The sequence below is a fragment of the Hipposideros armiger genome, unplaced genomic scaffold, assembly GCF_001890085.2.
Source record: "Hipposideros armiger isolate ML-2016 unplaced genomic scaffold, ASM189008v1 scaffold_1073, whole genome shotgun sequence".
NCBI lineage: Eukaryota > Metazoa > Chordata > Mammalia > Chiroptera > Hipposideridae > Hipposideros > Hipposideros armiger.
This window is the reverse complement of record NW_017732423.1, coordinates 323,055-337,180: the sequence shown is the minus strand read 5'-3', so window position 1 is coordinate 337,180 and position 14,126 is coordinate 323,055. Positions and strand designations below refer to the sequence as shown.

The following is a 14,126-nucleotide window of genomic DNA, read 5'->3' as shown; positions in this document are numbered from 1 at the left end:
GTGTCACTGGCCCTCATATGTGGGATCCGAACCGGGGCCCTCTGGCATCCCAAGCGAGTTCTTAACCATCGCGCCACTCGGCCGGCCCCTCCCATTTTTTTTAGTTGCAACAAAATACACATAGTGTAAAATTTATCATTTTAATCATTTTTAAATGTACAGTTTCCCAGGTATAAATTTTGTTTGAACAGTTGGGACCCAGAACATAGCCTTGGAAATCTACTTCCCTGGTGACATCTTTCTTTAATTGAGTCCAATATTTAATTACTTGCTGGGCTGAATTAAATGCTGGACTATGTGATCACCTATCCCTTGAGCCCTGAGGGTTGGTCCCACCACAGTTGCTGGGGATGCCACATGTCCCTTGTTGGCCCCATTCACAAAGGAGGGGTGGCATGTGCACAAAGGATGTGCTTATGCTTGGCAAACACACATGATGTCCTTCCCTCTCTAAATGCTCCGAAGACATTTATTTAATGTTTGATTTGTAGACTATTCTGAAATTTTGCTGGGGCTATGGTTCTGTGTTTTCTGGAATCCATGTGATTCCTATTTGTCCATGTTCCAGCTTCTGGCCTTTCCTAAGAAACTGAGAAGGCCAGGAAATAATTTATCTAATCTGAAAACCCAGCTTCCTAAGACTAGCCAGAGTTCCTGCCAGCTCTTTTCGGGGTCCTGGTCATCTTTTCGGGGTCCTTCCTAGCACATGCACTGTGCTCCTTGTAGTGTCATAGCCTTCAGCAAACATCTGCCAAGCCTCACCCCTGGGCCAGGTCCTGTGCTGGGCTTGCAAAACTCTGTCTTCTTGTACCTCAAGAAACTCCTGCACCAACAGCCCAGCCAAGGTGGCAGGTCCTGCAATGGGCACAGAGGCTACAGCTAGGAAACCCAGGGAGGTGCTTCTGTCAGCCTGGGGTCTCAAGAAGGGTTTCCCACAGGACTAGAGCTCAAGTGGTATCTTAAGGATGTCCAGGCAGAGGGGGCTATGTGGGAAAGGACCTGAGCTGTGTGAGATGAGGCACCTCCAGGGTCACCTGCTACTGAGTAGGGCTGGAGCCTAGATTTGGACTGGGGCTGGAAGGGGGTAGCCCAAGATCTCAGGAGCCCTGTGAGCCCCACTAAAGGAATGAATTCAATCCCAGAAGCAGCAGAGAGCTACTGACAGGCTCAGGGGAGGGGCACTCCATCTTTTGTGCGTGAGATGGACCACTTGGTTTGCTGGGTAGAGGCTGATGAGGGCAGAAGCAGGACCCCATGGTGGTCGCTGTGGCACCCAGTGGAGGAGATGGTGGCCCAGCCAGGGTGGAGAGGAGAGGCAGACTCGGGACACAAGTAGGGGCAATGGGGCAGAACACGTGGCCCTACACTGTCTTCTGCCTACTTATTACAGTCCCACATCCCACAAAGTCCTACAGTCTCATTTGGCTTCTCGGAGTCCCTGAGCCCTTCCCTGGCACTGTGTTCCTCCTGCTGCCCCTGAGCTGGGTGCCGTGGACAGTGGTGTCCATCCTCTGTGCAGGCAGAACTGTCTGTGTGAGTGCCTGACCCATGAGAGTACCTTTCTCTCTGGGTTCTGGGACCCCAAGAAAGCTTACCACGTTCCCCTCCTGGCGGATGCCAGAACTCTGTGACTGTGTACACTCGTTAATATCCCTGTTTTATTGAAGAACAGACAGGGAAGGGCCCAGTCTGTGGGGTCCTGCTGCCCTACCCAGACCCCTGGGATTAGGGTCTTGTCCTTTGTTCATGCCTAGCGCCTCCACCCTGCCATAAACTTGCCCTTCCCTGGGTCCCTCCACTTTCCCTGTTGTATGATCTGAATTGGAACCAGAAGAGCTGGGCCTCAATGAATCACTCCTGTTCTCATTAGGAACAGAACTCTCAGGAGGGAAGGAGTCTCGCTCTGCCATGGAACACAGCACCGGCACCTCACTGAATCGAGGGCAGTGTGGGGGGGGTGCTGCTCACCCTCCCTGCTCTGACCACCCCCTTTTATTTGTATCCTCCAGCTTTTCATGTGCCACCAAACTCAGGGAACCCTGGGGGGCTAAGGTGGGGAGGGGTGTGTCCCTTTAGACTGCAGAGCTAGGTCACCCTCTGGGTCCTTAACAACTGTGCTCTCTCACCCACCTCAGGACCCCTCCATCCCACTGGCTAACTGCTGGGCCCACGAAGACTGTCCTGAAGGGGAGACGGGGACATATAGCCACGGTATCAGTGGGCCCTGTCTGCCAGAGCCTCCACCGGGAATGGGGTTTGGGGGACAGGCTGGGATGCTGGGTGGTTCCTGAGTGCGGAACTGGTGGTGCTTCTGCGTCTCTCCTTTCTGCCAGTAGCCCCGTGCCCACTCTCCCCTACTCCAGGCCTGGAGTTTGTCTTATGTTTTCAAGGCATAAAAACGGGCCAGTGTGTGGTGTTCAACGGGACCCATAAAACCTGTGAGATCTGGGGCTGGTGCCCCGTGGAGAGCAGAACTGTGCCTGTGTAAGTCTCCCCCACCCCCAGAGTAGGGCCCCAGGACAGCACAGCCTGCCCCTCACCTCCCCTCTCCCCCACCAGCAGGAAGCCCCTGCTGGTCCAGGCCAAGAACTTCACACTGTTCATAAAAAACACCGTCACCTTCAGCAAGTTCAACTTCTCCAAGTAAGTGTGGGGAGGTCCTGGCAGGCCCCAGACCCTCCTTGTTCCCTGCTTGGCTTGACACCCGCCTCCCTCGGCCCCTCTCAGGTCCAATGCCTTAGAGACCTGGGACAACACCTATTTCAAACGATGCCGCTACGATCCACTCTCCAGCCCCTTCTGCCCAGTGTTCCAAATTGGGGACCTTGTGGCTGCAGCTGGAGGGGACTTTGAGGACCTGGCATTGCTGGTGGGTCTGTGGGGGGTAGGGTTCCAGGAGGGCTCAGGGAGAGGGTCCCGAGCCAATGTACCAGTGGAGCAGCGGTGTGCTGTGTGCAGGGCGGTTCTGTAGGCATCGGTGTCCGCTGGGATTGTGACCTGGATGCTGGGGGCTCTGACTGCCGACCCCACTACTCCTTCCAGCTGCAGGAGAGGAGCTACAACTTCAGGTGCCACCCCCATGGTCCCCGGTGTCCATCTGCTGCTCTTTAGCTAGGTCCCCCTGCACCTGTCCTCCTGTGGAGGCCAGGACAGACCCCACCCCAGCTCAGCCCTCTGGATGCTCTGCTGTGTGCACGAGTGGGGGTCCCAGGGGCAGGAGCTCTAGGCCTCAGCAAGGCTCTGTCCAGTCTCCCTCCTGAACCCTTCCTCCTTCACCCTATCCGTCCCCACACCCCATGTTATAGCTGGGACCCCTCTCCCCCAGCTCCTCCTCCTCCACCCCACCCTGCCTCCAGCATCTTCTCTAAACAGCACAGGGGGCTTTCTTTGTTACTTTTCCCTTAAGGTTTTATTTTTTTTTTAATTTTAAATCTATAGAAAAATTCAAAGATTAGTAACATAAACACCCATATACTCTTCAACAGGGTTCCCCAGGTGTTTTGTTTGTTTTTACCATTTTGCCACATTTGCTTTCTCTCTCCCCCTTTAGCGCGAGCCAGGTATATTTAGCTAGATTTCAAACACAGCCATTTGAAAGTAAGTGGCAGACATCTAGACACTCATCCCTCTCAACACTGTCCTGAGAATGAGGCTCTTCCCCGTGGACCATTATCCTATTGTCACTCTCAAGAAATTTAACACTGGCAGAATAAATCTAATATTTAAATTTCCCCAACTGTGCCAATAATGGTCCTAAATCTTATTTTCCAATCCAGGATGTACTCCAGGATCTTGCATGGCATTTATTATCATGTCTTTGAGTCTCCTATGTAGACCCCCACCCCTTCCCCATCCAGAATCCTTCTGCCACCTCAGGTCACCGCCTCCCCTATTGCTCACTTTTATGTGCACACAGCCTCCAGGCCTGGAGATGACACCCCTGACATTGCTGCCTGGCCTGGCTTTGCTGACCTTCCCAGCCCTTTGTAACTACATAGGGCTGGTTCCCTGCCCACACCCTCCTCCTCTCACCTCTGTGCTCTCATCGGCCCTACTTTCTCTGCCTAGAACTCCTTCCTGACCCCTGGAAAACCAGCGTGAAAGTCTCCCCTGGAGGAAGCCTTCCCTGGCTCCTAGGGGAGAGCGAGTCCCCCCTCTCCAGACCCTCACAACCCCGGGCCTGCCCCCACGCCCTCCGAACCCCACTGCTGGTGTCTGTTTAGGGACCCTTCTGTCCCTGTCCCCTCAGCAGGCATGGAGCTTTCTGAGAGGCAGGTCCTGGTTTGCTTTTCCCCTGTGTCCTCAGCAGTAACACAGAGCTGAGACCCAGGACTTGGGCTGGGGGTTGATGGAGTTAATGGATGAGCAAGATGGAGGGCTGGGGAGGGCCGGCCCAGCCTGGGAGTGGATAGAGCAGGCCACTAGACTTTATCTTGCCCTCAGGACAGCCACTCATTGGCTGGAGGACTCGGGTGTGGAGGCCCGGAGCTTGCTCAAGCTCTACGGGATCCGCTTCGATATCCTAGTCACTGGACGGGTAAGAGGGGCCTGGTGGGGCGGGCAGGGCAGGGGTGGGAGAGGGCAACAACCATAGCCTGAGAGGCTCAGCCCAGGTGTCTCTCAGGTAGGGAAGTTTGGAATCATCCCCACAACCATCACTCTGGCCACTGGAGCAGCTTGGCTGGGCGTGGTGAGTCTGGCCAATGTGGGCTTCTTCTGGCTTTGGAGAGCACATACCAGGCCTACCTGAATGCACACTGAGTCCCCTCTGCCTGCTGTTGAGTCTCAGGGTAAGGGCTGGAGAGGTGGTGGGAGGGCAGGCTAGAGCCAGGACCCGGGTCTGCCCTGCCTCTCCCAGATCACTTTCTTCTGTGACCTGCTGCTATTGTATGTGGATGGAGAATCCCATTTCTACTGGATGACCAAGTATGAGGAGGTGAGCTGTAGGCCTGCCCCGCCACTGGGAGCTGCTACGCTCCGGAAGATGTTGGCCGGAGCCCTGACCTGCCGTCCTAATCTTCAGGCAAAGGCTCCGAAGGTGACCTCCGAACCTGAGCAGACGGAGCTGACCTCCACACCCCCACACCCAGCTGCGCAGGTGCCTTAGAGGAGCCCAGCACCTTCCCCCATGGGCACTGCTGCTGCTAGGACCCAGACATCGACGCCAAGGTGGCCCTGCCCAGGCTCTGTCCCCCACTCACTGGTCCATTCCTGAGGCCTGTAACCATTTCCTGCTGGCTGGGGGATGGGAAGGGTAGAGGCCCCGCCTTGAGGACCTCATGGATGAAGCCCCTGCAGAACCAGGGCGGGGGCGGGGGTGGGGGTGAGAGAAGAATTCTACCTTCAATTCCTAGGCAGATTGTCCCTAGCCTGACTCCAGCTTCGTTCGGCGCGGCCTGGGGAGCAACTGAAACCAGTTTTGTATAGAGAGCTGCAATGGTACAGAAGCCATGCAGAAGGGAGCCCTGCGCGCCACATGGCAGGACACTGGTCCAGTGGGGCTCCTGCTGTGTCTGTCTGCAGAACTCTCTCCCAGGCTGTCCCCAGTGCTCCCAGCAGTGGCCCGCTCACCAGCTGACAGCACTGGCCCTCACACTGACTCCAGCCTTGCCTGGCTTCTAGCCCTCCTCCCTCTGTATTCATCACAGGTCGAGCCCCCCCAACTTTGCTGTACTGGGGACAGTGCAGCCAGAGTCTACCAGCAAGGTAGAGGAGGCCCGACAAAAGGGGTTGTCTCAGCTGCTCTGATGCTGGGTTGTGTAGGGCAGGTCCCACCCAGATGTGGTCCTTGTCCATGGAATGGAGAGTGAGGTGGGCAGATGATCCAACCCACCAGGACGCCAGGCAAGGGCACAGGCACCTCTTGGGCCCACATCTGCTCAGCGTATGAGTAATGACCCCTTCCCAGTGGCAGCCCTCAGCCTATGGAGGGCTGAGATGGGGAGGGGACGATGGAGGGTCTGAGTTGGTAGTCATTGGGAGCTTTGTGACCTTCTATATACCTCCTTGGAGACCACCCCCCGAACCTAACCCCTGGAACCTGTCCACTGGGCTTCCTGGGAGCCAGGGGAGTGGAGAGAATATACACCTTGAATTTACTCTTGCCCAATGTCATGCCTAAAAACTTGTCTGGGTACCTGCATGCTGGAGGCCTTGACCATGACCCCATGTGGAACCCAGTGGCTGAAGGAATGTCCCCAACAAAGGACACTGATGCCCCAGCAGGCTGGCCTGGCTTTGGCTCTGGAATCCGCCGGGGGTCTGAGTTCTGCCTGCCGGGATTTTCCCTCAGCTTTGTATATCCAAGGTCAGAAAGGGTAGGACAGGAGCCACAGGAGTCAAACCCTCTCTTGGTCCCAGGGCAGGGGCAGGGCTTTGGGAGTACTCACTCCAGGGAGGTGAGGGGCTGCTTTCCCATGGGTCCCTGGTGACCAAGGGCATGCTGGCAGCTTGTCAATGGAGTGACATGGGCCAGTTGGGGAAGGATGGGATGAGGCTCAGGCTGTTGTAGCATCTGGAATCATCTGGCACCTGGAGCCTCAACAGAGCCTTGGGTCCCTGCTGCCTCTCAATCCCCAGAGCACTGTGTATGGGGAGAGGAGCTCAGAAGGGCCAGAGTGACAGAACATGGCCTTGAGGCCTGGTTATTAGAGTAAGGTCACATGTACCTGGTTGTCTTTGGAGCCCAGAGAAAGCTCGTAACATGGCTGCAGGAAGTTGAGGAGTAAAGCCTGCCAAAGCCAGCAGCCTCCTGTGTGGTCCTGACAAGCAGGAATAGGGAGTTGGAGATATCTATAGTGGACATAGAACAGTCTTGGCAAGATCAGTGGGAGGAGGGGCAGAGTGGGCCTGGGGACCCCCCTGAGGAATGGGGCCTCACAGCCACCAAGTGGGCTGGAAGATATTTGGAGTAGACCCAGGCGGTTGTGTACCCATACACACACGTGTGTACTATCCTGAACCTTTATCACAAAGCCCTTGAGAAGGTGGGCAGAGAGAGAGAGAGAGAGACAATGAGGACCAGCTGTTGACAGCTGGATCTGAGCTTGGAAATAGCTGTTGCTTCAGTCTGCACGCAGGTGTGCTCCTCAAGGCAGCCATGTGGATGGACCATGTGAGCACATGCCTGAGAGGTGTGTGTGCTCGTGCAGGTGTGCCTTTATATCCCTGGGCAGCCGCAGGCACATGCCCTGATGTCTAGCAGCCCTGGAAAACAAGATGACTCCAGAACTCTGCTGCCCTTTCTAGGCAGCCTCCTTGGGGCCCACAATCTGCTCTCTGGATTCACCCCTGAAGGGGACATGTGGAGAGCCTGGGGGAAGGGAACCTGTCAGGACCTGCTCCTGTCATGGACCCCTCTTCACCCGGTGCTTGTAGGGGGTGTGTGTAGCTCCTTTCTGAGTTGGGCACAAGGCACTGGCCTGAGGGCAGGACCATGGGACCCAGGCTATGTCCCTGATTCAGGGTTGTCCCAGAGCTGGCACCTCTCCCTTGCAGAACCTAGGTGTCTCTGCTGAGGATTAGGGACCATCACCTGGTTTAGGGGGTGGGGGGCAGGCAAGGACTCAGTACCACAAAGAAGGCCACAGTGGACACAGTGGCAGGCCACATGGCTGGTTGAGCAGTTATTATTGTGGATCCTTGGGGCTGCACACTCCAAGGATCCCACTTCACCCCATAAACTGGGGTGGTCATAAACTGAAAGGTGCTGAGCAGGGAGTCCACCATACCAGCCCTGGCCATAGTCCACTTCTGAAGACCCAAAGCTCGGAACCTGGGCTAAGCTCTAAGGTCCTGAGGACCCTCTAGCATGGGCAGGCCTATAAACATGAGCCGCCCCAGACAGAGGGGGCTTCCAGCCTCTCCAGCCTCCTGAGGAGGTAGGGGAGGGTGGGCAGACCTCTAGCTGTCCTCATGGACTGGTGAGTTGCTCCGTGCAGCTGGGCTCCTGAACCAGTGCCTGGCTGGGGGGCTGCACGGCCTGCACCGTCTCCTCCAGGGTGCCACTGGGGAACACCACATAGCGTGTGGTGGCTGGCTCCTGCTGGTTCTCCTTGCTGTGCCAGATGCCATAGCCGAAATATACCACGAGTCCTGCAGGGGTTGCACAAGCCTGAGGGGCAGGTCCAAGCCCTTTGCCCTCCTTGCCATCCTCCTGCAGCCCACCCGGGGCTCCAGCCGGGCCCTCACTCACCAATCAGCAGCCAGATGGAAAAGCGCAGCCAGGTCAGGTAGCTCAGGTTCAGCATGAGACAGATATTGAGTAGGATGCTCAGGGCTGGAGTCAGGGGCACCAGGGGGATCTGAAGGAAAAGGGCTGAGCTGGGCTGGGCTGGGCTGCAGGAAGGTCTGCAGGCCCAGGATCCACAGAGCCTTTTTCCACCTCTGCAGATTCTAGAGACAAGTGCCCACTCTCCAAACAGAGAGAGGGGGATGGGCGTGTTGGCTTCCCCAGCCCTGTGAGCCCTGGTTCATCCTGTTATGGCAGAGGAGGAGGGGGTGAAGGGAGCGGGCTGGGCTGATAGCAAGTGGGTGTTGGCTGGGGGAGGTACCTGGAAGGTGTCCTGCCGGCGCTGTTGCTGGTGGGCCCCCAGGACAAGAAGACTGAGCACAAATACGGTAGTGCTGAGTAGGAGCAGCAGGATGTAGCTCCAGTTCGGGAGGTACAGGGCCGAGTTTCCAAAGACCAGCACACAGCCCAGGGTGATGGCCGAGGTCACCATGATACCAAGTGCCCAAGCCACAGTGGCTCCAGGGTTGCACCCACCCAGGAAGCCCAGGTAGGGCCTCAGGGATGGCCGCAGTTGCCCAGGCTTGGAGGCCGAAGCCTGCTCAGTCCCCACCAGCTGAGTGTGGTCTTGGAAGGAGTTGTACTCCTTGGTCACAGGGCCAGGGCTGGCTTCACCTGTGGAACTAGATGGAGGGGCCTTCTGGAAGCGTAGCATGATTATGCTGGTGGCCACAAAGGTGTAGGCCAGCAGTGTGCCAATGGACAGGAACTGAACCAGTGCCTCGAGGTCCAACAGCAGTGCCATGAAAGCCATGAGGACCCCAAATACCACGATGCCCACCATAGGCACCTGCGTCCGGGGGTGCACGTGGGCAAATGCCTGGAAGAAGAGCCCATCGGTGGCCATGGCGTAGATGATTCGTGGCCCAGAGAAGAGGTTGAGGAGCAGGACAGTGTTCATGGCTGTGACAGAGGGTGGGGGACTGGTCAGCATGGTGGACAGGTCCACTAGGGGCTTCTGCTGGGAGCTAGAGCACAAGCAGTCCCTTGGGAACATGGACATGAGTTTGTCTGGGTTATCAGAGTGAGCCTGAGTATATGTGGGGTGCTGAATTGTCACCCCACCACTACCCCCCAGGAATGGGACACCCCTGTTTAGGTGACCGGTCCATTGGAGAATCAGAAGAGGGCTGTCAGGAAAGGACCTGGAAGTAGATACCTCAAACTAATGACTTACAACTGGGAGCAGGCAATGAAGAGGTCCCTCCCAACAAGCCTGGGTGGAGAATCTAATAATAATTAGCACCTTTCTGGACCCATTATGTAAAACTAAAGTCCAGATGAAGATGTGTTCCCCGGAAGGCTTAGAGCAGGGCCCCACTGCCCTGTTCCCTCCCACCTTACCCAGAAGGGCCCCTTACCGCAGATGGAACCAGCTGCTACGATGAAACCAGCCCAGCTGTAGCCCCGCCGGTAGAAGGCATCGGCAAGGGCTGAGTCAGGATCCAGGCTGTGCCAGGGTACCATGAGGGTGAGCACAGTAGAGACAAGGATGTAGGCACTAGCCACCAGGCCAAGCGAGATGGCAATGGCTGTAGGCACGGCTCGCTTCGGGTTCCGGGCCTCCTCGCAGGAGGCAGCAATAACATCAAAGCCCACAAAGGCAAAGAAGCAGGTGGCGGTGCCAGCCAAGATGCCAGAGAAGCCAAAGGGCGCAAAGCCACCCTCCTCAGGGCTCCAGTTGTGTGGCTGGGCCAGGACGAATCCCATGATAATGATGAAGAAAATGATGACTAGGCTGATGGTAGAAAAAACATGATTGAGCCAGGAGGAGATTCGGGCTCCGCAGGAGACCAAGGCAGAGGCCAAAAGGATGATGCCAGTGGCCAGGAAGTCTGGGTAGTGGGCCAGGAATGGCACCTGCCAGACGCCCACATGGGCCTCAGTGAAGTTGCGGATGCGATGGCTGAATATGGAGTCCAGGTAGCCGCTCCAGGCACGGGCCACTGCGGCACCACCAATGAGGTACTCAAGGAGCACATTCCAGCCAATGAGGAAGGCCCAAAGCTCACCCATGGACACATAGGTGAACAAGTAGGCAGAGCCTGTGCGGGGCACGCGTGCCCCAAACTCTGCATAGCATAGGGCAGCCAGCAGGGAGGCCACAGCAGCCACACCAAAGGACACGAGCACAGCAGGGCCGGCCATCTGCTTAGCCACAGTGCCCGTGAGCACGTAGAGGCCCGAGCCTACCATGCCACCCACGCCCAGCAGGGTCAGGTCCAGCGTGGACAGGCAGCGCTGCAGTGAGGTCTCCATAGAGGACCCCTCCAGTGGCTTCAGCCGGTTCATCTTCTGGCAGAGGTGCGCTAGGCTGGTGGTGCTGGGCAGCCCCGGGGCCATGGTGGGCAGCTAAAAGGAGCACCAAGTCAGCTGCTGGAAGCTGCCAGTACCAGAGGGGAATGACAGGCTGCCCAACTGGGTCCTGACCAGCCTTCAGTCCTTGCTCTGTCCCCACCCTGGGGACCACAGCACCTGCACGACTGGCCTGTTGGGGGGCTGGGATGGGGCAGAGGTTAGAGCCTGCCAGCAGGGTGGGCAAGTCACAGGGAAGCATGGAGACCTCAATTGCCTCCAGGACAGGAGAGGGAGCCGGGTGGAGCCAGACCTTGGCCTGTTTGGAGGTGGCCCTGCGCATGAGGAAGGGGCAACCCTTAGGAGTACTGCTGGGAACCACTCTGTGATATGGGGTCAGAGAGCAAGATGGAAACCAGAGGCTTCCTGGGAGCTGGGGCCAGGTTGTTCCAGGACCCGGAACAGGAGTGGCTCTGCGTAGCCCAGTCAGCCACCTGGCCTCAGACAGAGGCCGTCTTCCTTCCCTCCCCCACCCAACAGGGCTGGGAGGCCAAGGGCCGACGCTCCCACACACGCTGCCCGCCGGAGCCAGCTCCGCCGCACCCTTGTCCCCAGGTACCTGAGCCTTTGTCTTTTCTCAAGCCTGAGTCGGTCCCCACAAGACTCGCTGCGACCCAGCTGCTGTCGCCCTTGCAGCTGGCACTGCTCCGCTGCTCTGCACGCTGAGCCAGCCCCGCGCTAACGCGCGCTGGTGCCGCCCTGCGCTCAGGACCCGCCCCCACCCCCAGGCGCCAGATCCACCGCTGGACCCCTCCTCGCTGACCTCACCTCGCTGTCACAGGCACCCAGAGAGCCCACCTTACTCATACGGCATAAGATGAAGACCAGAGCTCACCGGATCTAGGAAAGCTCTATCACTGCACAGTTCACAGATGAGGAAGCCTAAACCACCAGGTAAATAACTAGCCAAGGCACCTGGGTGACCTAGGAGGTAGGTAAGGTTAACATTCAGGTCTGGAGGGGTCTGGAGCCCACCCACTTGCCACTGCTACAGACACCTTCCTTGATCCCTCACTCCAACACATATACTCCACCCAGCCAGGCACCATCCTGTCTCCCCCCACCACTGAGGAGTGTGGGGGCTGCTGGTCTTAGGCAGGCTTCTGATAAGATGAGGGTATGGTCTGGCTGAGTGGCCCTGGGCAATCCCTGAGCTCTCCCTTACAATGGGGTTGGAGGGAGTGCATGACTTTTGGGAGTGTTCTGTGAACTCATGTTCAGTGTTTGGCAGAACTCATGCTGGCTGTACTGAGACTGTAGCTATAGACAATACCCTAAAAGGAGGCAACCAGACTTCTGCGGACGACCTCCAGCCCTCCAGCTCAGGGAACCCCTAGGGCCCCTCAGATACTGATGGCAGCCCCTCTTATTCTGGGAGTACCTGTCAGGCCTGAAGGACTGTGGGGAGCCCCAACAGTAGCTTTCTATACATGGATAATCAGTGAAAGGTACCATGTCCTGAGCACCTACTCTGTGCCAGTCCCCACACCATAGGCAGTCCCTAGGTCCCATCCCGTGGCCATCACAACCTCCCCTCAGGCTTATTTAGTCCTGGGCTGAAGAGTTTTCTGCTCTTTCCACTTTGAAAGTGAAAAAGTTGGTGTGTCACAGTGTTAACTTTCTCACAGCAGAATGATGACAATCTATTTAAGCAAAGCAAAGCCAAAACCCCAGAACTTTATACATGTTTTCAGGTTTATATGTGGTTTGTGGAATAGGATTTTGGTGGCGCCTACAACCTGTCTGGTTCAATGGGAAGTTGATAATATGACAGGATGGTGGACTCCCAGACAAGATGGTGCCATGTGGAACACTCTGCCTTAGCCAGCCCCCTTCATCCCTCCTGATATTTGCCTGATGGTGTCTTGAGAAAATTCTCAGATGGAATCCCACTTCCTACAGGGATGACAACTGCCTTACTCCGCTCCCATGTGGCCTAAACATAGCTGAGCAGATGTTTCTTGTTCTGAAATGCCTCCACAGAAATCTAGAAAAACGCATTTCAACCCAACAGGCTTGGGTAATTTTGTAACAGGAGCTCCCCTGAGGCCTTACCGATGACCACCTGAGTGAGAGCTGGTGTGAGGTGTTTCAGAGCACTGACTTGTTATCTACCCAGAGAAGAGCTCTCACCACACTCCCTTTCACAGGCATCTACAGTGAATACTCGAGGCCAAGTATGGATGACACAGTGAATTGTAAACTTCCAAGGATATGGCTGGGCTGAGTGTTGGGACTCCACTGAGCAAGGTAGTTACACAGAGCAACCCCATGAAGATGTGGTGAAACTCAAGTACCAAAGAAAGAGGGGATTAAGGGGAAGATGAAAAGGAGAGGGAATACTTCTCAACTCATGGCCAGGATTACACTGATACTAAGCCCAACAAAGACATCACAACAAAAGAACACTATAGACCAAGATCCCTTATGAATATGGTTGTAGACTTTCTGAACAAAATACTAGCAAATCGAATCCAGCAACATGTAAAAAGGACCAAGTGGGATTTATCCTGGGAATGAATGCAAGGCTGATTTAAATAAGAAAATCAATCAATGTAATACTCCATACTAATAGAACAAAGGAGTGTAGGGGTTCAGAGTGAGTCACCCCAAGATGTGTCGATGTGGTATGTGGATTATTTTGAGCTAAAGGCAACCAAAACCCTGAGGGCTTAAGAAAAACTTCTGCCCCCACCACCCACCTCCTGCCCCACCTGCTTAATTACCTAGAAGAATTTGAGTAAGGGCCATGCCCATAATAAGAGATTATTAGAGATAACATTTTTGTTTGTTTGTTTGGTTGGTTGGTTTGCTTTGCTTTGTTTTGTTTTGCCTATTTCTAGGGCAGGGCAAATTTCTAATTGTTAAACGTCTGCTTTTTTTTTATCATCCTGCAGTGACCTTCCTCCCCTCTGAAACCCCAAAGTGATCCTTAGCTCAGAAAGTCATGTATACATCGTTTTCCCTTTCTGTCTTTGAACCTGTCATGTATGCGTCATTCTCATACATATGTATATAATTAAATTTAGTCATTTTTCTCTTGCTAATCTGTCTCATGTCTATTTGGTTATTAGACTAGCCAAAAGAACCTTGAGGGTAGAGGAAAATTTCTTCTTCCCCCACAGGACCAAAATCACATGATCATCTTAATAGATACAGAAAAAGCACTCAACAAACTAGGAATGGAGAGGAATGTCGTTGACCTGAGAGAGACCATCTAATGAAAAGCCCTCAGCTATTGTACTTAATGGTGAAAGACTGAAAGCTTTCTCTTACTATTAGGAAAATAAGGATGTCCACTCTTACCACTTATATTTAACATTTTACTGGAAGTTCTAGCCATGGCAATTAGGCAAGAAAATGAAATAAAAGAAATCCAGGGCCGGTCGAGTGGCGCGATGGTTAAGAACTGGCTTGAGGGCCGGCCGAGTGGCTCACTTGGTTAAGAGCACGCTCAAGAGTTTGAGCTCTGAGCAACAGC

At 55.2% G+C, this 14,126-nt stretch overlaps 2 protein-coding genes across 13 annotated transcripts in view; one reads left to right on the top strand and one right to left on the bottom strand.

Moving 5' to 3' along the window:
- Nucleotides 1–14,126, top strand: part of P2RX6 (purinergic receptor P2X 6) — a 38,846-nt gene that overhangs the window by 4,201 nt on the left and 20,519 nt on the right. For 2 of the 12 annotated variants that reach the window (XM_019632097.1, XM_019632094.1), the window contains exons 4-15: nucleotides 2,136–2,211; nucleotides 2,391–2,484; nucleotides 2,563–2,643; nucleotides 2,728–2,869; nucleotides 2,959–3,068; nucleotides 4,444–4,537; nucleotides 4,625–4,690; nucleotides 4,859–4,936; nucleotides 5,024–5,098; nucleotides 11,374–11,539; nucleotides 12,796–12,895; nucleotides 13,543–13,655. In XM_019632097.1, the coding sequence (XP_019487642.1) occupies nucleotides 2,136–2,211; nucleotides 2,391–2,484; nucleotides 2,563–2,643; nucleotides 2,728–2,869; nucleotides 2,959–3,068; nucleotides 4,444–4,537; nucleotides 4,625–4,690; nucleotides 4,859–4,936; nucleotides 5,024–5,098; nucleotides 11,374–11,466 (909 nt within the window). In that variant the 3' untranslated portion in view covers nucleotides 11,467–11,539; nucleotides 12,796–12,895; nucleotides 13,543–13,655. Of the gene's footprint in view, nucleotides 1–2,135; nucleotides 2,212–2,363; nucleotides 2,485–2,559; nucleotides 2,644–2,727; nucleotides 2,870–2,958; nucleotides 3,069–4,443; nucleotides 4,538–4,608; nucleotides 4,691–4,858; nucleotides 4,937–5,023; nucleotides 6,222–11,373; nucleotides 11,540–12,795; nucleotides 12,896–13,542; nucleotides 13,656–14,126 lie in introns of those variants that run through there. The other 10 variants (XM_019632100.1, XM_019632098.1, XM_019632092.1 and 7 more) reach the window with 9 other exon arrangements.
- SLC7A4 (solute carrier family 7 member 4) lies at nucleotides 7,812–11,364 on the bottom strand. The gene is made up of 5 exons (XM_019632087.1): nucleotides 11,205–11,364; nucleotides 9,652–10,642; nucleotides 8,553–9,193; nucleotides 8,195–8,303; nucleotides 7,812–8,094 (listed from the first exon to the last, which is right to left on the bottom strand). Exons 2-5 carry the CDS (start codon nucleotides 10,631–10,633, stop codon nucleotides 7,913–7,915), a joined length of 1,914 nt encoding a protein of 637 aa, XP_019487632.1. The 5' UTR covers nucleotides 10,634–10,642; nucleotides 11,205–11,364; the 3' UTR covers nucleotides 7,812–7,912.

What these genes read in the sequence shown, in the direction of transcription:
- SLC7A4 (XM_019632087.1), bottom strand. Translation starts at nt 10,633, where the DNA reads ATGGCCCCGGGGCTGCCCAGCACCACCAGCCTAGCGCACCTCTGCCAG. An exon ending in AGCAGCTGGTTCCATCTGCG is followed by an intron (nt 9,194 to 9,651) that starts GTAAGGGGCCCT and finishes CCTCTGTCACAG; the next exon opens with CCATGAACACTGTCCTGCTC. An exon ending in TTCCATCTGGCTGCTGATTG is followed by an intron (nt 8,095 to 8,194) that starts GTGAGTGAGGGC and finishes CAACCCCTGCAG; the next exon opens with GACTCGTGGTATATTTCGGC.